The sequence below is a fragment of the Phyllobates terribilis genome, unplaced genomic scaffold, assembly GCF_046119375.1.
Source record: "Phyllobates terribilis strain yellow unplaced genomic scaffold, ASM4611937v1 Scaffold_3__8_contigs__length_932513732, whole genome shotgun sequence".
NCBI classification, from domain to species: Eukaryota; Metazoa; Chordata; class Amphibia; order Anura; family Dendrobatidae; genus Phyllobates; species Phyllobates terribilis.
In genome coordinates this window covers 686426991-686454295 of record NW_027362763.1, presented here as the reverse complement: position 1 = coordinate 686454295, position 27305 = coordinate 686426991, and the positions used below count along the sequence as shown (strand labels likewise).

Genomic DNA, 27305 nt, shown 5'->3' with positions numbered 1-27305 from the left:
AAAAATCTGCGTAATCAGTAAGGATGGAGGAGAAACCACAGCCATTGTCTCCAGAGACCACCTGAAGAAGTGTCCCGAGCAGCTGCAAAGCCCTGAAGAAGATCAAGAAAACCCTCAACCCGCAGAGGAAAGGGAAGAAATGATCAGTACCGTACTCGGAGACTTCCCCCGGTCTTGGACACAAGTAAACGGCGCTGTCATGGTACCCATCCTCACCTTTCTCCAGCCAGCCCCGCAAGTGCCTACAGAGGAACCGGTAGAGCTGGAAGAGCAGCCGGCCCAAGAGGCAGAAGAGTCCACACCAGCAGTACAGGAGGATCAACCCTCTGCTAGTAGTGAGCCTGCTGTGCCCCTAGTGAGCCAAAGAGTGCGCAGAAAGCTGCCCAGCTTGCCCATAACACCTCCTACACCCTGTAGTGCAGAACCAGTTAGTGAGCTCCGTAGGTCCACTAGAGTCACTAGAGGTCAGTTGCCCGCTCCCTGGAGAATCTAAACCAATGCACTGTAAAGTTGACTGTTAATTGAAAAATGTTTATGGTTTATGTTTGTTGCCTGTTACTAATTATGTTTCTCAGTTACCCTGCAGATTTATTTGGACTAACAGGTTATGGACACTGGATAACCGGAACAGTTTTGTAGATAGTTGCACCTTGGTGCCTCTTGTGAAGACGGCCGCGGAAGAGAAAACCTGTCTGGCGTGGCCTCCTTGCGGCCCAAAGTAGTTAGTCTACCCTTGCAGCCACGCCCAAGGACAACGCAAGGGGTTTGCTTTGGACAGGTCCCCTATTCTGTGCCAAGACTTCGCCTTGTTGGGTGACATGGACACCCCCTTTGTTTCATAAACTTCACATTGGGTGATATGGACACCCGGTCACGGAAACGCCGTGACCTCAACAGACTAAAGCTTCTCGTAAATATGTTGTCTTGTTATTGTTATACCTTGTATTTATGTTTCTTTAAAAATGTGTTTAGTCCCGGAGTACTAAAATTTACTAGGGGGGAATGTGGCACCCCAGGGGTCTGGTTGCCACAGTAATAGAGATATTATGTCTGAGAGCAAGTGGGAGGTTTCTCTGGTCAGGAGCCCTAAACATGCAACACGGCCCACCCAGACCTGGGAGGGGAGGAATCTGCCCTTATAAACTGGGTCTGGGGCGGGATTAGTGAGTGAAGCTGCAGACAGAGTCAGAGCCTGGAGAGGGAAAGCAAGAACAGGAGCTCTGTAGGAGCAGAGGCAGAAGGCCAGGGGCTTTGAGCAGAGATATAGCTCGCCCTGGACGAAGACACTAAAACCGGACACAGGAGTCCGAGGCTGTGGGGACTGATATAAACCCAGCAGCAGAAATCAGCCGGCAGGGGATTCCAGGTCCTCTGGCCATAGAAGCCCGGAGGCTCAGTCACAAAGAAGGGACCAGCGCCGCCATCCAGGAGCGGAGGCTAACAGAAGGCCCCAAGTCACCAGCCATACGGGTGAGCACCACACGGTATACTCAGGGACGTGGGCTACTTGTAACCGCTGACAGCAAGGTAGCCAGGAAGAGTGCAGATAAACGGGGAGGCCTACAACTCCACCTGGCCAGGGGAACTCCTGCTTGCTCGCAGACTGACGAGGCCCCTTATACTAGCCAGTACTCCCGAGAGGGTCTGCCTTGTACCATCAGTAAAGACCCTGAACTGCACCTCACGTCTCTGTGATTCCTTGCCGCACCAGCACCATTAGCACTGGGACGCTCGCGCCATCACTCCCATCATCTCTCACATTAGCTGCCCTGAGGCAATACTTCTCCCGTGGGGAGTCATCCCATACTCGGCTGTGCAAACAACATCAGCCTCAGCGGTCTGCAGCGCAGCGGCGGTCGCCACTTACCGCAATCCACGGGTGGCGTAGTCGGACACTTATTACAATACAAATAGACTGCCACTGGTTTGACCACCCTGGGCACGGACCGGGTCACCGCCACACGGAGACTACAACCCCCAGCATTCTACAACAGACCCGGTTCCGGGTTCCCCTGCACAACACAGGCCCAGGGGGCGCGTCACTTTCTATATGTAACATAATAAACAGAACAGGTACTCACTCTCCCCAGGTCCAACCGTAAAGAGGTTGCTGGGATGCAACACGCAGACAAGGACAAGGAGGAATTAACCAACTTAACAATATATTTTCTTAACATGAATATAAGGAGAGGGTAATTTTGTAGGAAGTAAATCATTCAAATACAGGATATTAAGAGTATACAATATTTGCATAGATGACAATAAACACACAATAATACTTGCAGCAGGAATTCTCTATTCTATCTAGCTACTTCTAAGTAGGTGCGACGTTCACTTCTATAACAATCCCACTAAAATGGTCCTCCAACACGGTTCACTTAAGTTATAGGCGCTAATGGGGTAAACATATTTCCCGCTAGGCCACAAGTCCTTATAACAAAGTTAAGTAACACTCTATGGGCCCTCTTCACACTGGCCAGCCCCCGGCCCGTCTGCTGCACAGCGCCAGACTGAATCCTGTACTGTACGTCAGCGTTGGAAGTAACGGTCCAGTTCATTTACATCTCCTGACCACCACAGCGGATGTACACTTCCAGATTGAGATTCACACTGGTCTTCAGTGCTTGACCTGTGACGATCTTGACCGATGTAGTCTGGTTAATGGGTCTTGACTGGCGACGGGCTAGGCCTCAAGTCTAAACTGGCATAGTCTGGTTCACAGGTTTTGACTGGAGACGTCAGTACTTCGTTCCCTGGCTCATGATGCCCCGCTGGTCTAGGCCTCCAAGCACGTATCGGCGATTCAGCCGCTTAGTCCCTATCAACCCACGTCCTGCTGGTTTCACTTATTGGCACCAATTCTCTTCCTGCCTTGTCACTCTGGCCTTTTATATCGGGTAGCTGTATTACAGATGTCACCTGACCCGGTGCTCTTTTTAGACCCATCTTTCCCGCAACACATCCCCCATCCTTTAGTTTCGCAGGGTTCCATTTGAACAGTAGGTGACTGCTGAGCTCGACGATTGGCTCAGAGAGCCTGATGAGCAGTGGGCTCCTAAAAAGGAACTTGAGAACACACCTGTAGTTTAGCAATTCAGATTTTAAAGGGGCTGTTCAATTTAGAAAACGCATATAGAATTCTAAGTGGTTCTTATCCCATATATGCCATTTAACCCCCTAAATTTATTTCTCTTCAGTATACTATAATTCAGAAAATTTTCATTCCAAATGTCTGAGCTCCGAAAAGTTTTGAAATTCTGTAAAAATATAGTTTTTCTCGTTTGCAGGATTAGCTACCCTGACTTTCTGAAAGAGTATATACGTGTGGCGATATGTGACATCTACATGAGTGAGGTGTGCTGTGGTGACAATTATAAGTGGTGCCTGACAGAAATCAATGGAAGCTGGAAAAAAGGAAGCACAGCTGGAGGGAGAAACTCTTTGGGTAAAAATGCTTCAAACATTATACAGATGTCTACGATCATAGACATATTACGTACTCAGGAAACCAAAGCCCTTGGTGGAGTGGGACATTTACCTTGGGGTCTGAATTGATCTTGAGAACAGTGCCCTGTCACTCTCTGCCGCGAATAGAAGGGTAGTGGTGCATGTGCGGCTCTCGTTATTTCGTTGTACTGGATTGAATGGAGAGAGCTGTGCATGTGCTTCCATGTGCTTAGCAAGAACAGGAAACTGATGAAGCAAAGAAAGTAGCAAATACAGGATCAGACTACATGCTGGGTATAATTTGTAGTCTGTAACCATGGAGGCTCATCGGTCTGCATAAGAGTTGTATGCACAAAGTGAATGGCTATTTTTGATAAATTTTAGGAACAACGGGTTAGGATCACTGATTGACCTTGGTGTCTTTCTTCAACCTTAACAACTGTAAAACTATGTATAGTCATTTTTTTTATTTTATAGTTTCACAGCTTCTGATCCAGTTTTTGGAGGTGGAATTTTCCAATAAAATTGGATTGCCCAAAGTAGTCCAACCATACAATACATAAGTGAATACAAGGAGGGAGAGACATATCATACAATCAGCTTTCTCATATAACAGACACATCCACAAATTACTAAAAAGATAATAAGCGGTTCCTAGTTTTTCCTTCTCTTTTACAGACACATTTTGGATCAACCCTCAGTACTCGTTCACACTGGAAGCTCTTGATGGTGACACCAGCAAGATGTGTCCAGTTGTTGTGTCTCTGATACAGAAAGACCGAAGGAAGATGAAACTTAAGTGTGCGGCTTACCTTCGCCTGGGCTTCTATATATATAAGGTTATGATTTTTCTCTTACCACTATTCACATATGATGATGACGCGCCCCTGGGCCTGTGTCGCGCTGCGGTGCGCACGCGGGAGCTTACCCGGAGCCGGATCCGTGGAGGGTTGTAATCTCGTGGCGGTGACCCGGTCCGTGCCCAGGGAGTCAAACTAGACGGCAGTCTATTAGTAGTAAATAGTTGATGACTACGCCACCCGTTGAGTGCAGCCAGGAAGCTGCTGCTGCAGGGCAGACCGCTGAGGCCGGTGGTAGGATTGTGCAGCGTGATAGTATAACCCCCAACGGGAGGGGTATGGCCTCAGGGCAGCCGACGTGGATGATGGGGGTAGCAGGAACCACTCAGAGACGGTGCGGTGTAGTTCAGGGTCTTTACTGGTAACAACAACAGACCCTCCCGGAGTACTTGCTAGCAAACGGGGCCTGGTCAGTCTTTGAGCAGATGGGATCTCCCCTGGCCAGGCGTAGTTGTAGGCCTCCCAAACTGACTGTACTCTTCTGGCTACCTTGCTAGAAGCTGATGTAAGTAGCCCACGTCCCTGAGTGTACCGTGTGGTGCTCACCCGTATGGCCGGTGACTCGGGGCCTTCTAATGGCTTCCGCTCCACGATGGCGGTGCTGGTCCCACACGTGTGACCGTGCCTTCGGGCTTCTGGGCCAGAGGACCTGAAATCCCCTGCCCGACGGATTCTGCTGCTGGGTAGGAGTTAGTCCCCACAGCCTCGGACTCCGGGTCCGGTAAAGAATCTTCTTAGTCAGGGCGAGCTCTGTAGCTGCCAGCCCCTGACTCCTTGTAACTCTGCTGTTTCCTATGCTGCTTCTCTTCTCCACTCTCCTTGTCTGACTCACCCTGCCTCAGCCCCGGGTTTATACAGGGGAAGTTCTTCCCCTCCCAAGACTGGGCAGGAGGTGTGGCATGCACAGGATCCCTGACCAAAGGACCTCCCACCTGCTCTCAGACATAATATCTCTATCACTGTGGCAACCAGACCCCTGGGGTATCACATTCCCCCCTAGTGAAATTTAGTACTCCGGGACTAAACACATTTAGAAAAACATAACAAAGTATAACAATAACAATACTATAAGAAAAAACACATAAGATGGTTACGGCGTGTTCGCAACCGGATGCAGTCTTTGAAGAAAAGCAAAGGTGTCCATTTCACCAACACAGGGAGACGTAACCAGGTAGGGGTCTGTCCTACCCCGAGTCCTTAACAGTCTCTAGTCCATCCTGGGTTACGCTCCAACTATATACAAGGATTCCCGGTAAATCCACCAAGGTTTCCTAAAAATAACTAGAAACACAAAATTATACACAAGCAACAAGACACAGAAAAACATAAATAAAACAATTTATACACTTTAAATTCTCCAGCGTGCGGGTAACTGGCCTCTAGTGGCCCGAGTGGACCTACGGAGCTGACTGTCTGACCCTGAACTACAGGGTGTAGGAGCTGTCAAGGGTAAACTGGGCAGCTGTCTACCGGCTCTTTGTCTCACTAGGGGTACGGCAGGCTCACTATAAGCAGAGGGTTGATTCTCCTGTTCTGCTTGTGTGGAGTCTTCTGCCTCCTGGACCGGCTGTTCTTCCAGCTCTACCCGTTGCTCCGTAGGTTCTTGGGATGATGGTTGGAGGAAGGTGAGTACGGGTACCACAACTGCACCATTGACTTGAGTCCAAGACTGAGGAAAGTCCCCGAGCACGGTACTAACCATATCTTCCCTTTCTTCCACGGGTCGATGGTCTTCTTGTTCCTCTTCAGGGTTCCTCAGTTGTTCGGGACACTTCTTCAGGTGGTCCCGGGATACAATGGCTGTGGTTTCCCCTCCGTCTTTACTGATGGTACAGACCTTCGGGTTCTCGTGGCTTGAGGGCAGTACGGTGTACGGGTCCTTCTCCCACTGGTCGTCCAACTTGTGGAGCCATCTCTTCCTCTTCAAGACCTGCTCTCCGGGTACCAGGGGAACAGCGGGAGCATACTGGTTGTAAGTTTTCTCTTGTCTTTCCCTAGCCTGACAGAGACTTCGCTCCACGCTCTCCTGTACTCTCCGGTACTGCTGCTGCCTCTCTGTGTCCCAGTCTGTTTCTGGTGAAGTGTCCTCGGGGGTCAGGACTCCCATTTCCAGGTCAACAGGTAACTTACCAGGTCTTGCCCTCATTAGGTAAGCCGGGGTACAGTTGGTGGAACCTACCGGGATGTGGTTGTATAGGTCCACCAGATCGGGCAACTTTTCAGGCCACAGACTGCGTTCTTCCAGGGGCAACGTTTTTAGAAGATCCATTACCACCTGGTTCATTTTTTCACAAAGTCCATTAGTCTGCGGATGGTAGGGTGTCGTCCTTATCTTCCGGCAGCCATACAGATTGCAGAATTCCTGAAAGACCTCCGCTTCAAAGGCAGGTCCCTGGTCCGTCAGCACTTGGTCCGGGTACCCGTGTGGACGGCAGAAGTGCTGCTGGAAGGCTCTAGCTGCTGTTTGAGCCGTTAAGTCCTTGACGGGGACGACAACCAAGAACCGGGAGTAATGATCCACGATGGTTAACGCGTAGATGTAGCCACTTCTGCTTGGGGTCAGTTTTACATGATCCAAGGCTACCAGTTCCAACGGTTGCCGGGTGACGATGGACTGCAGGGGAGTCTTCTGGCTGGCTCGGTCCTTCCTTCTCAGGTTGCACGGGCCACAATCTCTGCACCACTTCTCGATGGTTCCCCTCATGCCTACCCAGTGGAACCGCTCGCGCAGCAGGAACTCCAGCTTTTTCCACCCAAAGTGTCCAGCTCCGTCGTGGTATGCCTCCATCACCATGGCTGCGTCTCTTCGTGGCACCACTACTTGCCAGAGTAATTCATGCGTCCGGGAGTTAACCATTCTGCGGCACAACTTCCCTTTGTAAAGGAACAGTCGACTCTTCTCTGCCCATAGTTGTTTGGCTTCCTCCGGAGCGTCTGGTTCAAGGCGAGCCTCCGGCCGAGTCAGCATCTCCTTCACCAGTCGGACGGCAGGGTCGCTGTCTTGCGTTTCCGCCCAGTTGTAGTGGAGTAAGGGGTTCAACGTAGCAGCCTGCTTACTCCTTACCCGGTGGGAATACTGAATAGTCCCATGACGGTGGAACGCAGGGAGTTCAACTTCTTCCAGTCCCTCCGGATCTTCTCCTCCGTCCGGCAGGTTGGGCATCCTGGACAGGGCGTCCGCGTTGGTATTGGAGCGTCCTGCCCGGTATTTAATTGTGAACTCGTAGTTGGACAGACGGGCCATCCACCTCTGCTCCAGGGCACCGAGTCTTGCCGTGTCCAGGTGTGTCAGCGGGTTGTTATCCGTGTACACGGTGAACCGGGAAGAAGCGAGGTAATGCTTAAAGCGCTCAGTGATTGCCCATACTACGGCCAGGAACTCTAACTTAAATGAGCTGTAATTCTCGGGGTTCCTTTCGGTGGGTCGCAGTTTTCGGCTGGCGTAGGCGATTACTCGTTCCTTCCCCTGCTGGATCTGGGACAGTACGGCTCCTAGCCCGATGTTACTGGCGTCGGTGTAGAGGATAAAGGGCTGACTATAATCCGGGTACGCCAGGATTTCGTCCCCCGTGAGGGCCATCTTCAGCTGGCGGAAGGACTCTTCTTCCAGCTCTTCCCATTTGAAGGGCGGCTTCTGGTTCTTGGCCTTCCGGGACTGGCCTATCAGGAGGTCCTGCATAGGTGCTGCCTTTTTGGTGAAACCGGGAATAAACCTTCGGTAGTAGCCTACCAACCCGAGGAACTGCCGCACTTCTTTTACGCTGGAGGGGCTTGGCCATCCCTTAATTGCGGTGATCTTATCGGGGTCGGGAGCCACTCCGTCAGCGCTCACCACGTGTCCCAGGTACTGCACCTTTGGTTTCAGGAGGTGACACTTGGAGGGTTTCACCTTTAGGCCGTAACTCGCCAGAGCCTCGAACACTTCCGCCAGGTGTTTCAGGTGGTCCTCATACGTCTTGGAATATACGATGACATCGTCCAGGTACAACAGGACCGTCTCGAAGTTTCTGTGGCCCAGACAACACTCCATTAGGCGTTGGAAGGTTCCTGGTGCGTTGCAGAGTCCGAACGGCATGCAGGTGAACTCGCTAAGTCCCATCGGGGTGGTGAATGCGGTCTTCTCCCGGTCCGCCTCTGCTACAGGAACCTGCCAGTACCCGCTAGTGAGATCCAAGGTAGAGAAGAAGTTAGCAGATCTTAAAGCAGCCAATGACTCCTCTATCCTTGGTAAGGGGTACGCATCCTTGTGTGTGATACGGTTGATTTTCCGGTAATCTACACACATCCTCATGGTGTTGTCTTTCTTTTTGACTAAAACTAATGGGGCTGCCCAGGGGCTACAACTATCCCGGATTACCCCAGCCTCCTTCATATCTCTAAGCATCCCCTTGGCGTGTTGGTAATGTGCAGGGGGTACGGGTCGATACCTCTCTTTTATGGGAGGATGATCTCCCGTGGGGATGCGATGTTCTACCCCCTTGACTCGCCCGAAGTCTAACGGGTGTTTACTAAACACTCTCTCATACTCTTGAACCACCCGATAGACTCCTTGTTTCTGATGTGAGGGAGTGGAGTCAGTACCCAAATGTAGTTGCTGACACCAGTCCTCCATGTCTTTCTTAGAGCCGTTACCTTCCTCCGGGTGAGATGGAGGCAAGGGTTCCACAGATTGTATAGAACTTTGATTAGCGGTATATAATTTGGCTAGCGTGGCATACCGGGGCAGGTACACTTCCCTCTCCCCGATATTTATTATGCGAATGGGCACCCTCCCATGGCGTACATTGACCACCCCCCGTGCTGTCAAAATGGTGGGCCTACTGTCTGAGTAAACTGGTTCTACCATTGCCTGGTAATCTCTACCTCTCAGACCAATAGCTGCCCGGCACCAAATCATCATTTCACTTTTTGGGGGCATGGCAATAGGAAAAGGGTCACACATTCTTACGCTACCAATCTCACCGCCGGAGAGTTCCACTTGTTGCCGTTGCATCAGTGCCCGGATCTCTTTCTGGAGCACCCGCTGCTCGCCGGAGCTGGCATTCTTGGCAACCTGCTGTAAAAGGAAAATCACCTCTGCAAGACAATTTTCAATTACATTAGTTCCTAGAGTTATTTTTGGGTGACTCTCATGTTTATCGATATCTACAATGATCAGTCCCTGTGCGGCCAGTTCGACTCTACCAATTTTGATGGTCACCTCTTTAAATCCGATCTGTGGCACGGGCTGACCATTGCTGGCGATGATACTCAAGTCGTCGTCGGGGTAGCGGGTAATATCCGAGTCATTCCAGTACTGCTTGAAGAGCACGTACGGGATGGTGGTGACCTGTGACCCGGTGTCCAGTAGGGCACTCATGGGAATGCCATCCAGTACCACAGGCAAGACTGGACGTCCTCCCACATATCTGTCGCGCCAGTTCGATGGGCCTGGTGATCTTTTTCCTGGGGGTTGGCCCTCTACCCCAGGTTGTGCCCGTTTAAAGAACAGTACCTTGCCATATGTCCGGGTTGCTTGCAGCGGCGGCAGATGGGTCGTCCGTCCTCACTGTATCGGTCACTGGGTCTTCCTCTGGCCGGTGGGGTCCTCCTTGGTCGACGCCACGGGATGTCCTCCGGTCCGGATGCCAGCTGGATCTTCCCTGGGGTGGAAACCTGTAAAGACTGCACAGTTCGGGTTAGCGCAGCAACGCTCTTAGCTAGCTCTTGGACCTGATGGTGTAGGTCTGGAGCCGGGTCATTGTCCAAAGCCTGCGCATCAGCTCCCACAGGCCCTGCTGACAAGGGCGCCGCCTCCTGGTAGTAAGTGGTAGTGGGGCGTCTGTGGGTCACAACGCCACCTGGTGCCGGTTCTCGGAGCACCCGGATGGCTCTGTCCTTGAACTGTGCAAAGTCCAGATGGGGATCCTGTAAGGCCATTGCCCGCAACTGGGTTCGGTGGGCATTGCAATATAAACCCTCTATAAATTGTTCAGTCAACAGCCTGTCCTCGTTTCCCACCCCATCAGGGTCGGTCTGCTTTATGGCCCTCAGGGCCTCTTGTAGGTTTAGTGCATAGTCCCTTATACTCTCATGCGCTCGCTGCTTGCACCCGTAGAATCTAAGCTTAATCTCGGCTGAGGTGCGGGTATCAAAGGTGTCCTTCAGCCGGGTTAGTATCCCTGCGACAGTCTTCCTCCCAGGTGGCCAGGATTTTACTTCCCTTTTGGCTGCCCCGGTTAGTTGGGCCACCAGGATGCTCACTTTTTGCTCTTCTGTGAGGGGGTACACCTGGAAGAGGCTATCCAGCTTTTCTCTAAAGTCATGCAGGGTATGTGACTCCCCTGAGTACTGGGGTAGCCAAGCTGCTCCCGGGATATAGGGCATGGTGAAGGGCATAACTGCAGCAGCGGTAGCGCTGGCGGGGGTTGAGGCAGTGAAGCTCTCCTCCGTATCCGACATCTTCCTCCCCCCTAGTGGACCGTGGCCTACCTTGCGATGATCCTCTTCCGTAGGCCGCGGCTCCGCAGTGGATCGTCAGGGTTGAGGACCTTCCGTCGCGCTCCTGTGACGTCGGCGTCTGCTGGGCTCCTTCCAGGACCTTACGCAACGTCCGGACGTGAGGCGGGGCTTCAGTTCTCGCGCGCTTTCGGAGTCCACGCCCCTCTTCTTCCCGCGCGGCGTCCTCAAGATGGCGTCCAATGGCGGGAAAACTCCACGGATGGCGGGAAGAAGGTCGAAGATGGCGCCGGATGGCGGGAAAACTTTGCGGATGGCGGGAAGAAGGTAGAAGATGGCGCCGGATGGCGGGAAACCTTCACCACTGGTAAGTTTGAACAGTCTTTGCTTTTCAGGCACGCAGTACCCGGTGGTTGCGGGCACGAAATCCTGCCGACTACGCCAAAGTTGACGCGCCCCTGGGCCTGTGTCGCGCTGCGGTGCGCACGCGGGAGCTTACCCGGAGCCGGATCCATGGAGGGTTGTAATCTCGTGGCGGTGACCCGGTCCGTGCCCAGGGAGTCAAACTAGACGGCAGTCTATTAGTAGTAAATAGTTGATGACTACGCCACCCGTTGAGTGCAGCCAGGAAGCTGCTGCTGCAGGGCAGACCGCTGAGGCCGGTGGTAGGATTGTGCAGCGTGATAGTATAACCCCCAACGGGAGGGGTATGGCCTCAGGGCAGCCGACGTGGATGATGGGGGTAGCAGGAACCACTCAGAGACGGTGCGGTGTAGTTCAGGGTCTTTACTGGTAACAACAACAGACCCTCCCGGAGTACTTACTAGCAAACGGGGCCTGGTCAGTCTTTGAGCAGATGGGATCTCCCCTGGCCAGGCGCAGTTGTAGGCCTCCCAAACTGACTGTACTCTTCTGGCTACCTTGCTAGAAGCTGATGTAAGTAGCCCACGTCCCTGAGTGTACCGTGTGGTGCTCACCCGTATGGCCGGTGACTCGGGGCCTTCTAATGGCTTCCGCTCCACGATGGCGGTGCTGGTCCCACACGTGTGACCGTGCCTTCGGGCTTCTGGGCCAGAGGACCTGAAATCCCCTGCCCGACGGATTCTGCTGCTGGGTAGGAGTTAGTCCCCACAGCCTCGGACTCCGGGTCCGGTAAAGAATCTTCTTAGTCAGGGCGAGCTCTGTAGCTGCCAGCCCCTGACTCCTTGTAACTCTGCTGTTTCCTATGCTGCTTCTCTTCTCCACTCTCCTTGTCTGACTCACCCTGCCTCAGCCCCGGGTTTATACAGGGGAAGTTCTTCCCCTCCCAAGACTGGGCAGGAGGTGTGGCATGCACAGGATCCCTGACCAAAGGACCTCCCACCTGCTCTCAGACATAATATCTCTATCACTGTGGCAACCAGACCCCTGGGGTGTCACAATGATTTTGAGGGATGCCCTCTTAAATAGAACAAAGCATACCTATGAGAATAGTGGTGCCCCTTTCTCCAGGCTATGACTTTTCCATGTCCCCTCCATGTCTCTTCCCTACAATGCATTACACACAAGAAACCTTCCAGAAGTTCAGATTCTTAGGAGGTTTCAGGAGATTTCAGCAGCACCTGGAAGATTTCCCAACTCTTCTAGGAAACAGGTGGGCATTTCCATTTTCCAGAAATTGAGAAAATTTTCAAAGAATTGGCAAGCATGTTGTTGCCATTATTAGTTTGCTTTTTTAACCCCTTCCTGCTTCATGGCATACCATTACTTTGTGGAGCTCGTGCTGGTGTATGGTGTGGGATCAGGTGCATTGCAACATGTATAACAAACAATTGCAGGTTTAAGACCCATATAGTTGTAATGCAGGTGCAACGCACAGACACACAAGACAGTCAGGGGTTGATATAACCACTTTATATGTATAATAACTATTCTACAAAGGGGGTTAATAAGGGTAATAAACAGCAACTTGGAATAACAATGAGAAATATTTCAGTGGATAACAGTACAGTTCTTTGCAACAGTGTGATGCACCCAGTCATGGGAAACACCACTTGAGTTCTCTTTCTCTTTATATGGCCCTAGCGGGGGTCATCGGTTCTTGCCACAAGGCCGCAAGTCTCTTCCAGTTAAAGTCTATCAGATCCCGTTTAGCCTCCTACGCACCAAATGGCCCCCTCCCAACCTGAGATTCTAATCCCAACTGTCCCCTGAACCATAGGTGAGAGTTGTAAGTGATGGCTCCGTTCACTTGCGTGGTTCCTCCGCTGTTACTGGCGCGTCTCTCCTGTCGTGGTCCTCTCTCAGCTCTTCTCGTCTTGACTGTCGACGGTAGTCTCTCACGCTTGGGGGAATGGGGTCCTGACTAGAGATGAGCGTTGTTCTACTCGAACTGTTCGCCAATCTCAAATTCGAGCTGTTTTGGGCGGTGTTCGAGCCGGTCGGCGAACACGAACAATTTGAGAAAAATTCGGCTGTTCGAGGTTATGTTCGATAACTGTTCGTGCACCAAAATCATAACTGGATTTTTTCTCAGTAATGATGAAAATTAATGTTAATACGCAGTTTGAGTGTACAGCGGGGTGGGGGGAGGGGCAGGGGATGGATCTCTGCAGGAACAATGAAGATCTCCATTTTTTTTTCTCTTTCCCGCATTTGCAGTGGGGAGGTGCAATCTGTCAGCCTATCAGCAGCGCACACACGGAGCGAAGTGCTTTTTTTCACACAAGCAAGGGCATGTGTGATTGGCAGTGTATGTCACACGTCCTTGCCCTATAAGACCAAGCCATTTTCCCCGTCGCCACCATTTTCTCACTGCTGCAGCTGCGTGTTAGACGGCACCGCTGTTGCTGTGTGTGCTATACCTTGTTAATTTCAAGCCAATTTTCGCACAAATATACAGATAGCTTGGGAGTAGGGAATAGTTGTGATTGCAGTCCTTTTAAGGACTAGGTTACAGCATTTCCTACGACTTTTATCAGGGAGGTCTGTGCTCTTAAATAGATAGGTTGTGGGAGTAAAGACTAATTGTAATTGGAGTCCTTTTCAGGACTAGGTTACATGAGTTCCTATCAGTTTTTGCCAGGCAGGTCTGTGCCAGTGCTGTGCAAGTTTTTTTCACAGCATTTGGCTGAATCTAGCAAAGCTAATCCTTTTTGGCCTATTGCAGAGTGTGTTAGTCAGTGGAGTAGCCTATCTGTGTTGCAAGATATAACACCTGTGTATAGAATACGAATTTTTTTACTGCACCTAGTGAAGTAAAATCTTTTGGGCATAGCATCATTCTATTAGTCCATCTATACTGACCTCCATCAGGTTGCAAACTGAATATAATTTTTTTCTGCATCTAGCTCTGAAAAAATATTTGGGCTTCTAGCGGTGTGTGGGACTTGGTCTATTAGTCCATCTATACTGACCTCCATCAGGTTGCAAATTAAAAATAATTTTTTTCTGCATCTACCTCTGAAAAAATATTTGGGCTTCTAGCAGTGTGTGGGACTTGGTCTATTAGTCCATCTATACTGACCTACATCAGGTTGCAAATCAAAAATAATTTTTTTCTGCATCTAGCTCTGAAAAAATATTTGGGCTTCTAGCGGTGTGTGGGACTTGGTCTATTAGTCCATCTATACTGACCTCCATCAGGTTGCAAATTAAAAATAATTTTTTTCTGCATCTAGCTCTGAAAAAATATTTGGGCTTCTAGCGGTGTGTGGGACTTGGTCTATTAGTCCATCTATACTGACCTCCATCAGGTTGCAAATTAAAAATAATTTTTTTCTGCATCTAGCTCTGAAAAAATATTTGGGCTTCTAGCAGTGTGTGGGACTTGGTCTATTAGTCCATCTATAATGACCTCCATCAGGTTGCAAATTAAAAATAATTTTTTTCTGCATCTAGCTCTGAAAAAATATTTGGGCTTCTAGCAGTGTGTGGGACTTGGTCTATTAGTCCATCTATACTGACCTCCATCAGGTTGCAAATTAAAAATAATTTTTTTCTGCATCTAGCTCTGAAAAAATATTTGGGCTTCTAGCGGTGTGTGGGACTTGGTCTATTAGTCCATCTATACTGACCTCCATCAGGTTGCAAATTAAAAATAATTTTTTTCTGCATCTAGCTCTGAAAAAATATTTGGGCTTCTAGCAGTGTGTGGGACTTGGTCTATTAGTCCATCTATACTGACCTACATCAGGTTGCAAATTAAAAATAATTTTTTTCTGCATCTAGCTCTGAAAAAATATTTGGGCTTCTAGCGGTGTGTGGGACTTGGTCTATTAGTCCATCTATACTGACCTCCATCAGGTTGCAAATTAAAAATAATTTTTTTCTGCATCTAGCTCTGAAAAAATATTTGGGCTTCTAGCAGTGTGTGGGACTTGGTCTATTAGTCCATTTATACTGACCTCCATCAGGTTGCAAATTAAAAATAATTTTTTTCTGCATCTAGCTCTGAAAAAATATTTGGGCTTCTAGCAGTGTGTGGGACTTGGTCTATTAGTCCATCTATACTGACCTCCATCAGGTTGCAAATTAAAAATAATTTTTTTCTGCATCTAGCTCTGAAAAAATATTTGGGCTTCTAGCGGTGTGTGGGACTTGGTCTATTAGTCCATCTATACTGACCTCCATCAGGTTGCAAATTAAAACAAATTTTTTTCTGCATCTAGCTCTGAAAAAATATTTGGGCTTCTAGCAGTGTGTGGGACTTGGTCTATTAGTCCATCTATACTGACCTCCATCAGGTTGCAAATTAAAAATAATTTTTTTCTGCATCTAGCTCTGAAAAAATATTTGGGCTTCTAGCAGTGTGTGGGACTTGGTCTATTAGTCCATCTATACTGACCTACATCAGGTTGCAAATTAAAAATAATTTTTTTCTTCATTTATCTCTGAAAAAATATTTGGGCTTCTAGCAGCGTGTGGGACTTGTTCTATTAGTCCATCTATACTGACCTCCATCAGGTTGCAAATTAAAAATAATTTTTTTCTGCATCTAGCTCTGAAAAAATATTTGGGCTTCTAGCAGTGTGTGGGACTTGGTCTATTAGTCCATCTATACTGACCTCCATCAGGTTGCAAATTAAAAATAATTTTTTTCTGCATCTAGCTCTGAAAAAATATTTGGGCTTCTAGCGGTGTGTGGGACTTGGTCTATTAGTCCATCTATACTGACCTCCATCAGGTTGCAAATTAAAAATAATTTTTTTCTGCATCTAGCTCTGAAAAAATATTTGGGCTTCTAGCAGTGTGTGGGACTTGGTCTATTAGTCCATCTATACTGACCTACATCAGGTTGCAAATTAAAAATAATTTTTTTCTGCATCTAGCTCTGAAAAAATATTTGGGCTTCTAGCGGTGTGTGGGACTTGGTCTATTAGTCCATCTATACTGACCTCCATCAGGTTGCAAATTAAAAATAATTTTTTTCTGCATCTAGCTCTGAAAAAATATTTGGGCTTCTAGCAGTGTGTGGGACTTGGTCTATTAGTCCATCTATACTGACCTACATCAGGTTGCAAATTAAAAATAATTTTTTTCTGCATCTAGCTCTGAAAAAATATTTGGGCTTCTAGCGGTGTGTGGGACTTGGTCTATTAGTCCATCTATACTGACCTCCATCAGGTTGCAAATTAAAAATAATTTTTTTCTGCATCTAGCTCTGAAAAAATATTTGGGCTTCTAGCAGTGTGTGGGACTTGGTCTATTAGTCCATTTATACTGACCTCCATCAGGTTGCAAATTAAAAATATTTTTTTTCTGCATCTAGCTCTGAAAAAATATTTGGGCTTCTAGCAGTGTGTGGGACTTGGTCTATTAGTCCATCTATACTGACCTCCATCAGGTTGCAAATTAAAAATAATTTTTTTCTGCATCTAGCTCTGAAAAAATATTTGGGCTTCTAGCGGTGTGTGGGACTTGGTCTATTAGTCCATCTATACTGACCTCCATCAGGTTGCAAATTAAAACTAATTTTTTTCTGCATCTAGCTCTGAAAAAATATTTGGGCTTCTAGCAGTGTGTGGGACTTGGTCTATTAGTCCATCTATACTGACCTCCATCAGGTTGCAAATTAAAAATAATTTTTTTCTGCATCTAGCTCTGAAAAAATATTTGGGCTTCTAGCAGTGTGTGGGACTTGGTCTATTAGTCCATCTATACTGACCTACATCAGGTTGCAAATTAAAAATAATTTTTTTCTTCATTTATCTCTGAAAAAATATTTGGGCTTCTAGCAGCGTGTGGGACTTGTTCTATTAGTCCATCTATACTGACCTCCATCAGGTTGCAAATTAAAAATAATTTTTTTCTGCATCTAGCTCTGAAAAAATATTTGGGCTTCTAGCAGTGTGTGGGACTTGGTCTATTAGTCCATCTATACTGACCTCCATCAGGTTGCAAATTAAAAATAATTTTTTTCTGCATCTAGCTCTGAAAAAATATTTGGGCTTCTAGCAGTGTGTGGGACTTGGTCTATTAGTCCATCTATACTGACCTCCATCAGGTTGCAAATTAAAAATAATTTTTTTCTGCATCTAGCTCTGAAAAAATATTTGGGCTTCTAGCGGTGTGTGGGACTTGGTCTATTAGTCCATCTATACTGACCTCCATCAGGTTGCAAATTAAAAATAATTTTTTTCTGCATCTAGCTCTGAAAAAATATTTGGGCTTCTAGCAGTGTGTGGGACTTGGTCTATTAGTCCATCTATACTGACCTACATCAGGTTGCAAATTAAAAATAATTTTTTTCTGCATCTAGCTCTGAAAAAATATTTGGGCTTCTAGCGGTGTGTGGGACTTGGTCTATTAGTCCATCTATACTGACCTCCATCAGGTTGCAAATTAAAAATAATTTTTTTCTGCATCTAGCTCTGAAAAAATATTTGGGCTTCTAGCAGTGTGTGGGACTTGGTCTATTAGTCCATCTATACTGACCTCCATCAGGTTGCAAATTAAAAATAATTTTTTTCTTCATTTATCTCTGAAAAAATATTTGGGCTTCTAGCAGCGTGTGGGACTTGTTCTATTAGTCCATCTATACTGACCTCCATCAGGTTGCAAATTAAAAATAATTTTTTTCTGCATCTAGCTCTGAAAAAATATTTGGGCTTCTAGCAGTGTGTGGGACTTGGTCTATTAGTCCATCTATACTGACCTCCATCAGGTTGCAAATTAAAAATAATTTTTTTCTGCATCTAGCTCTGAAAAAATATTTGGGCTTCTAGCAGTGTGTGGGACTTGGTCTATTAGTCCATCTATACTGACCTCCATCAGGTTGCAAATTGAATAAAAAAAATTTCTGCATCTAGCTCTGAAAAAATATTTGGGCTTCTAGCGGTGTGTGGGACTTGGTCTATTAGTCCATGTATACTGACCTCCATCAGGTTGCAAATTAAAAATATTTTTTTTCTGCATCTAACCCAGCCAATAGTTTTGGCCTAATACCACAGTTTGGCCACTCAGCTCTGCTCGGTTACCATCCATTGTTTTTTTGTGCAAACAACTCCAGAGTTGTGAATTAGTTAACCACCAAAATGAGTGGAAAAAGGCCTGCTGCTGGTGGAAAGGGGAATAGGCGTGTTGGGAAGGGGAAAAAAGGTTGTGTCCGTGGGGTAGGTGCAGAAGAAAGACCATCTTCCAGCCAAACTAAAATGTCTACTTCTTTTAGCGGACAATGTGATAAGATCCCTTTCTTACGGCCACGCCAATCGCTACAAATTCCAGATGAGGCACAAAAACAGCAGGTGCTTCAACGGATATCAAGTGCTCCTTTAAGTGGGCTCTCCTCCACATCAACTTCAACATCACAAATACTCCAGTCCTCAAAGGTGTCACCCAAATCGCACTTGCTTCCTCACAGCTCCCAAATCTCCAGCTGCCCGTCTGAGTGTGAGGTAGAACAGATGGTTGAGTCTGCAGAGCTGTTTACTCATACTATAGCCTGGGAATCAGAGGTCGACTCCAGCGCTTCTGTGAATCCAGACGAGGAAATGATCTGCACTGATGCCCAGAATCTTTATGAGTCGGATCCAGGACCAGACGCAGAAGGTTCTGACCATAATGTAGACCCTCATTCCCAAACTGTAACTCCTGTTGGTGGAGACAATGAGGAAGACGATGATAAGACTCAAATACCTGATTGGAGCGACAACTTTAGTTTTTTGTCAGGGCAGGAACAGGTTGGCTCTGAGGACGACGGGTGTGATAACGCACAGGGTGATGATGATGAGGTCGGAGATCCCACTTACTGTCAACCCACAGTCAGCCAAGAGATGAGGTCAGCAGAGGAGGTGGAGGAAGATGCTAGTGACGACGAGGTCAGGTTGCGCCTTCCTGGACAGAGACGTAGTACTGGAAGCACGTCAACAACTGCATCCTCAAACACAACTCTGCCTCTCACCACAAGTCGTGGTGGCTCTTCAGGTCGCATGGGTGCTAAGCCTTGCATAGCCTGGGCATTTTTTCAGATCGATAAAGATGACCCAACTCGTGTTATCTGTAACATTTGTCAGCAAAAGCTAAGTAGAGGCCAAAAAATACATAGTTTGAGTACTTCATGCATGAACCGGCACATGGACATGAAGCATAAGCTGCAGTGGGAAGCTCAGTGTGCTACAATGCGGCCTAGCCGGCCGGGCCAATCACCGTCTGCCATATCTTGTGCATCCGCGGCCTCTTCATCCTCTGTGACTGGGGGGACAGCAGTCACACCTGTTTTGGGGCGCAGACCTGCCACCTCTTTACCCGCAACAGCCAGCGTGATTGGCAGGTCATCATTTTCTTTGGAGGTGGTAACACCAGCTGGTGTTGAGCGCTGTCCGACATCGATAGCACCACCTTTGGATCAAGGCAACCTAACATGTCCGCCTGTATCTTCCTCACAGACCGGCAGTTTGCCGGGGACACCCTTATCAACCCCGTCTAAGCACAATAGCCAGCCCTCGGTCCCTCAGATGTGGACAAGTAAAAGACCATTTCCTCCTAGCCATGAGAAAGCTAAGAGGTTGAATTTCACCATCTGCAAGCTCTTGGCTACAGAAATTCTGCCTTTCCGCCTGGTGGACACAGAGGATTTTCGAGACCTTATGTCCGTCGCAGTGCCCCAGTACCAGATGCCCAGTCGGCACTACTTCTCAAAGAAAGGTGTGCCTGCGCTCCACCAGCATGTCGCACACAACATCACCGCTTCTTTGAGAAACTCTGTGTGTGACAGGGTGCATTTCACCACAGACACTTGGACGAGTAGGCATGGACAGGGGCGTTACATGTCGCTGACTGGGCACTGGGTAACTATGGTGACAGCAGGACAAGGGGCTGCTGTCCAAGTCTTGCCGTCCCCACGAGTTGTGCGTCAATCCTCTTTATGTCAAAGTTCCTCCACTGCTTCTGCCTCCTCAACCTCCTCTCGGTCTTCCACCTGCACCCAAAGCCTGTCTGGTCATGCCACAAGCTTTCTAACTGCGCAGAAGGGATCCTGCACACCTCCTTACTATGCTGGCAGTAGGGCTCAACGTCATCAGGCGGTTTTTACATTGAAATGTCTGGGAAATGTGAGTCACACAGCTGAGGAGTTGTGGTCAGCTCTGGAGAACCAATTTCATGAATGGTTGTCTCCACTGGACCTGAAACCAGGGAAGGCCGTGTGCGACAATGCTGCAAACCTGGGTGCGGCCCTTCGCCGGGGCAATGTCACACACGTGCCTTGTATGGCTCACGTGTTGAACCTGGTTGTCCAGCAATTTTTAGCCCACTATCCCAGACTAGATGGCCTTCTGCAGAGGGCACGGTCGCTGTGTGCTCACTTCCGCCGTTCGCATCCCGCAGCTCAGCGACTTACATCTCTACAGAAGTCGTTGGGCCTGCCACTTCACCGGCTAAAATGCGATGTGCCTACCCGGTGGAATTCAACTCTGCACATGTTGCAGCGACTGTGGCAGCACCGACAAGCCCTGGTGCAATACGTTCTGACGTATAGCCTGGGCCAACGAGATTCAGAGGTGGGGCAAATTACGCTGGAGGAGTGGTCTCAGATCAGGGACCTATGCACCCTTCTGCACAGTTTTGAAATGGCGACGAAGATGTTTAGTGCTGACGATGCCATTATCAGCATGACTATTCCGGTGATTTACATGCTGGAGCACATGTTAAACAGAATTCGGAGTCAGGTGGTGGCACAAGAGGAGGTGGAGGAAGTAGAGGAGGAGGAGTTGTATGCGGAAGGGCTAACATCTGCAAGGTCCAGACGGTCGGCAGCACCAAGGCGGCAGGCATGTGAGGGTGGGGGAGATGGTTTTACCAGGGCGCATGGTAGCAGCCAAACTAGTGAGGAAGGTGCAGGAGCCCAGGAAGAAGTGGAGGACGAACTGATGGAAGACTCATCAGATGAGGGAGACCTTGATCACATTTCTGTTGTGCGAGGTTGGGGGGAGAGGACAGAGGAAGGAAGCATGATTGTTACCTCGCCACCAACACAACAGGGACTTGGTGCTCCTGGATGCGCAACACACATGAGTGCCTTCTTGCTGCACTACCTGCAACATGACCCTCGAATTGTGAGAATTAGAAATAATCCTGACTACTGGGTTGCCACACTGTTAGATCCCCGGTACAAAAGTAAATTTGCAGAAATTATTCCTGCCATAGAAAGGGATGCACGCATGCAGGAGTATCAGCAGAGACTGTTGCAGAATCTTACATGTGCTTTTCCACAAAATACCAGTGGTGCACGTAGTGAATCTCACAGTTCCAACTTGCCAACCGTGGGACCGTCAAGTGTTCAGCACTCAAACCGTAACAGAACCACAGTATCTGCTGGTAACATCAATTTTGCGGAATCATTTCACCACTTTTTTAGCCCATCCTTTGCAAGGCCACAGGAGACAAGAAGTCTGACACATAGTCAACGCCTAGAGACGATGGTACAGGAGTATCTCCAAGTAAACATTGAAGCCACGACTGTGTCACTGGACCCTTGCTCTTTTTGGGCTTCCAATCTGGATAAATGGCCGGAGCTAGCCACTTACGCCTTGGAGATCTTGTCATGCCCCGCAGCCAGCGTTCTGTCTGAACGTGTGTTCAGCGCTGCTGGTGGTGTGCTGACAGATAAGCGCACGCGGCTCTCCACTGATAATGTAGACAGACTCACGTTCATAAAGATGAACAAATCATGGATCCGAAACGACTTTTCTACCCCTGTGTCATCCTGGGGAGAGTAAAAGCTTGATGATTGGTTAAAATCACCCTACCAACCGTTTTAAGCTTTCAAATTACTAATCATGTTTATCTGTATCTTGACTGGAAAATAATTTGGGCTTTGTAGCAGTGTGCAGCACTGATCCTATTAGGCCATCTATACTAAAGCTTCACCAGATTTAAAATTAAAAATAATTTTTAGCTGCATCTAGCCCGGAAAATAATTTTGGGGCTCCGAGATGCGCAAGGCACATAAGTGCCTTCTTGCTGCACTACCTGCAGCATGACCCTCATATTGTCAGAATTCGAAGTAATCATGACTACTGGGTTGCCACACTCTTAGATCCCCCAAACTTTTCGATCAACCTTTTCATTTTAATAAAGACCAAAAAAATGGTCATTTTTGAAATTATAAGCATTAGCAGGTTGTTAGAAACTGAAATCAAACAGTTTTCAACTCAAAACTTTATTCTAGGTGATGTTACATTTTCACATAGGACCCCTTGTTCGAAAGGAGCTTCTGAACTCTCTCGTCCATTGAATTTGTCAGGTTTTGGATGGTTTCTGCTTCAATTGTTTTGCATGAGGACAGAATACCCTCCCAGAGCTGTTGCTTAGATGTGAACTGCCTCCCGCCATCATAGACACTCCTTTTAATGATGCTCCAAAGGTTCTGAATGGGGTAGAGGTCAGGGGAGCATGGGGGTCACACCATAAGTTTGTCCCCTTTTATGCCCATATCAGCCAGAGATGCAGATGTTTTATGTGCAGCATGAGATGGTGCATTATCATGCAGAAAAATGATCTTGCTGTGAAATACACGGTTCTTCTTCTTGAACCATGGCAGGAAGTGCTGTTTGAGAAAATCCACATACATTATGGAGTTCATCTTTAGCGTCTTCAGGGATCCTAAAGGGGCCGACAATCTCTCTCCCCATGATTCCAGCCCAAAACATTACTCCACCTCCTCCTTGTTGGCGCTGTAGCCGTGTTTGCGTGGGGTGTCCATCAACCAGCCATCCTCCACTCCATCCATCTGGACCATCGAGCGCTGCACGGCACTCATCCGTGAACAAAACAGTTTTGAAATCAGTCTTCATGTAATGTTTGGCCCACTGGAGCCGTTTCTGCTTGTGTGAAGTGGATAGAGGAGGTCGACAGGATGGCGCATGCACAGCTGCAAACCTCTGAAGGACCCTGCATCTTGTTGTTCGGGGGACGTTGGAGGCACAAGCAGCTTCAAAAACTTGTCTGCTGCTATGACAAGGCTTTTTTGCCGCTGCTCTTTCAACCTGACGTAATTGCCTGTAGGAAAGAGTCCTCAATTTGCCCTTATCAGCACGCACACGTGTGTACTGTGAATCAGCTACATACTTCTTGATTGCCAGGACACTTCATCCTGATCATCGCACAATGTTGATTGTAGTCATGCCTTGACCTAAACACTCCACAATTTGTTGCTTCTCAGCAGCCGACACATCCTTTTTCTTTCCCATTTTGGCAGAAAATGTAGGCTGCTTAATAATGTGAGAGAGCCTTCTTAAGTAGTCTTGCCTTTCATTGGACACACCTGCCAAACTAATTAGCACAGGTGTCTGCAATTGCTTACAGTGATATAAAGAGCCCTGACACACATCACCATCAATGAGTTTAACTGACAAACAAACAAATTCTTCCCTTATCACTCCTAAACACTTTTTGTATAATAATTTGGAACGCGGTGTACATGTGCTTTTCCACAAAACACCAGTGGTTCACGTAGTGAATCTTACAGTTCTAACTTGCCAACCGTGGTCTGTATGGAGTTGTTCAATAAAGGGCCCAAAATTAAGATAACATAGATGGGAGAGGTCTCTATGAATAGGAATTCCTAAGTATTTGATACCCTGTGAGGGCCAGGCAAAGGGAAAGTTGGACTGGATGGAATCCTATATGGATTTGGGGAGGGAGACATCGAGGGCCTCAGACTTCGCTGCATTGATTTTAAAATTTTACCATGTAACAAAGTGATCTATTTCAGCCATAACAGCATGGATGGATATATGTGATTGAGTGATATATACTAGGACATCATCAGCAAATAGAGAGCACTTGTACTCGGTGCCTCCCACCTCAATCCACCTAATATTGGGGTTATGGCGAATTGATGAGAGCAGGTGCTCCGTCACTAGGATGTATAAGAGAGGGGACAGAGGACATCACTGCCTTGTCCCATTGGTGATTGTGAAAGGTGATGAAAATGTTCTGACGCACCCCCTGGGCCTTGGGACACCCGGAGCCGGACCCTTTTTGGTGGATGCTGGTGGTTGTAGTCTTCGTGGCGGCGACCCAGTTCCGTGGCTCAGGACAGAGAGACACTGTGGAGCGCAAGCAAGCCTGCGCTTCTCAGTGTCTGCGGGATGACAGCCTGGATGGCAGCGTTCTGCTGCGGTCCAGTCTGTCATCTCGATGTAGCAGAGCTGAAGCTGTCATGGGAACCATGGAAAGGTAAGGATGATGTTGCTTTATTATTTTTCTTTTATTTCAGGAGATCGTTGGCTTCAGCTGGAATGGGCGTGATGGTAAGTATGGTTTAATTTAGAACAATAAAGAATTGTGTGTTTATTTCAATTAAAGGACTTTTTTCTGGGTGTTGTGTTTTTTTTAAATACTTTACTAGAAATTCATGGTGGTCATGTCTAATATTGGCGTGACCCCATGAATTTCGGGCTTAGGGCCAGCTGATAATGCCAAGCTGGCCCTAACCCCTTTATTACCCAGTGAGCCACCGCATCAGGGCCCTGGATGAGTTGGGTACAGCGCCAGAAGATGGCGCTTCTATGAACGCGCCATTTTCCGGGGTGGCTGCGGACTGCAATTTGCAGCGGGGGTGGCCCAGAAAGCTTGGGCCTCCCTGCGCTGCGGATTCCAGCCCCCAGCTGCCTAGTTGTACCTGGCTGGACACAAAAACAGGGCGAAGCCCCACGTCAATTTTCTTTAAATTATTTCATGAAATAATTAAGAAAAAAAGGGCTTCCCTATATTGTTGTGTCCGGCCAGGTACAAATAGGCAGCTGGTGGTTGGGGGCAGCCCGTTCCTGCCTGCTGTACCTGGCTGGACACAAATATAGTGCGAAGCCCCACGTCAATTTTTTTTAAATTATTTCATGAATTTCCTGAAATAATTTAAAAAAATTGAAGTGGGGCTTCGCACTATATTAGTGTCCAGCCAGGTACAGCAGGCAGGAACGGGCTGCCCCCATCCACCAGCTGCCTATTTGTACCTGGCCGGACACAACAATATAGGGAAGCCCTTTTTTTCTTAATTATTTCATGAATTTCATGAAATAATTAAAAAAAATTGAAGTGGGGCTTCGCACTATATTTGTGTCCAGCCAGGTACAGCAGGCAGGAACGGGCTGCCCCCAACCACCAGCTGCCTATTTGTACCTGGCCGGACACAACAATATAGGGAAGGCCTTTTTTTCTTAATTATTTCATGAATTTCATGAAATAATTAAAAAAAAAGTACGTGGGGCTTCGCCCTATTTTTGTGTCCAGCCAGGTACAACTAGGCAGCTGGGGGCTGGAATCCGCAGCGCAGGGAGGCCCAAGCTTTCTGGGCCCCCCCCCGCTACAAATTGCAGTCCGCAGTCACCCCGGAAAATGGCGCGTTCATAGAAGCGCCATCTTCTGGCGCTGTACCCAACTCATCCAGGGCCCTGGTGCGGTGGCTCACTGGGTAATAAAGGGGTTAGGGCCAGCTTGGTATTATCAGCTGGCCCCAAGCCCAAAATTCATGGGGTCACGCCAGTATTAGACATGACCGCCATGAATTTCTAGTAAAGTATTTAAAAAAAACACAACACCCAGAATAAAGTCCTTTAATTGAAATAAAGACACAATTCTTTATTGTTCTAAATTAAACCATACTTACCATCACACCCATTCCAGCTGAAGCCAACGATCTCCTGCAATAAAAGAAAAATAATAAACCAACCTCATCCTTACCTTTCCATGGTTCCCACGACAGCTTCAGCTCTGCTACATCGAGATGACAGGCTGGACCGCAGCAGAACGCTGCCATCCAGTCTGTCATCCCGCAGACACTGAGAAGCGCAGGCATGCTTGCGCTCCTCACTGTCTCGCTGTGACGGCATCCAGATGAGCCGAGGTCATGTCCAATGAACTCGGCTCACCTCATGCACGTCACTGACAGCGTGGGAAAATTCTCCTGCACTCAGCGCTTCAGCGTGGGAGAATTCTCACGCTGAAGCGCTGAGTGCAGGAGAATTCTCCCACGCTGTCAGTGACGTGCAGGAGGTGAGCTGAGTTCATTGGACATGAGCTCACCTTATGCACGTCACTGACAGCGTGGGAGAATTCTCCTGCACTCACCGCTTCAGCGTGAGAATTTTCCCACGCTGTCAGTGACGTGCATGAGGTGAGCCGAGTTCATTGGACATGAACTCGGCTCATCTGGATGTCGTCACAGAGAGACGCTGAGCAGCGCAAGCATGCCTGCTCTTCTCAGTGTCTGCGGGATGACAGGCTGAATGGCAGCGTTCTGCTGCGGTCCAGCCTGTCATCTCGATGTAGCAGAGCTGAAGCTGTCGTGGGAACCATGGAAAGGTAAGGATGAGGTTGCTTTATTATTTTTCTTTTATTGCAGGAGATCGTTGGCTTCAGCTGGAATGGGCGTGATGGTAAGTATGGTTTAATTTAGAACAATAAAGGATTGTGTCTTTATTTCAATTAAAGGACTTTATTCTGGGTGTTTGTGTTTTTTTTAACTTTGACTATGGGGTTAGTAATGGGGGTGTCTTATAGACGCCTCTCCATTACTAACCTGGGCTTGATGTCAGCTGGCATTATAAGCTGACATCAACCCCAACCCTATTACCCCCTGCCACCGCACCAGGGCAGCGTGGAAGAGCGAGGCTAAGTGCCAGAATTGGCGCATCCTATGAATGCGCCATTTCTGGGGCGGCTGACGGCTGGTGTTTCTAGCCTGGGAGGGGGCCAATATTCATGGCTCCCTTCCTGGGCTATTAATATCAGCCCCCAGCTGTCTGCCTAGCCTTTGCTAGCTATTAAATTAGGGGGGACCCCACGTCATTTTTTTTGGGGGGTCCCCCATTTTAATAGCTAGTAAAGGCTATGTATTCAGCTGGGGGCTGATATTAGTAGCCTGGGAAGCTCCGTGGGTATTACCCCCTTCCCAGGCTTCAAACATCTGCCCCAGCCGTCTGCTTAACCTCCGCTAGAGCCTAAAATTAAGGGGAACCCCACGCCAATTTCTTTAATAATAAATCCTTTATTTTAATACTAAATGACAAGTACAGTAACCAACACTATCACTGTACTTATTATATATGTGACTGACATGTTTCTATCTATCTAATCTAT

General features: G+C 48.1%; 1 protein-coding gene across 1 annotated transcript in view; it reads left to right on the top strand.

Annotated features, from left to right (window-relative positions):
- LOC141257386 (calpain-2 catalytic subunit-like) overlaps window positions 1-27305 on the top strand; it is a 280695-nt gene that overhangs the window by 158685 nt on the left and 94705 nt on the right. The window contains exons 9-10 of the mRNA XM_073671879.1: window positions 3288-3445; window positions 4126-4286. Coding sequence (XP_073527980.1) covers window positions 3288-3445; window positions 4126-4286 — 319 coding nt within the window. The remainder of the gene's footprint in view (window positions 1-3287; window positions 3446-4125; window positions 4287-27305) is intronic.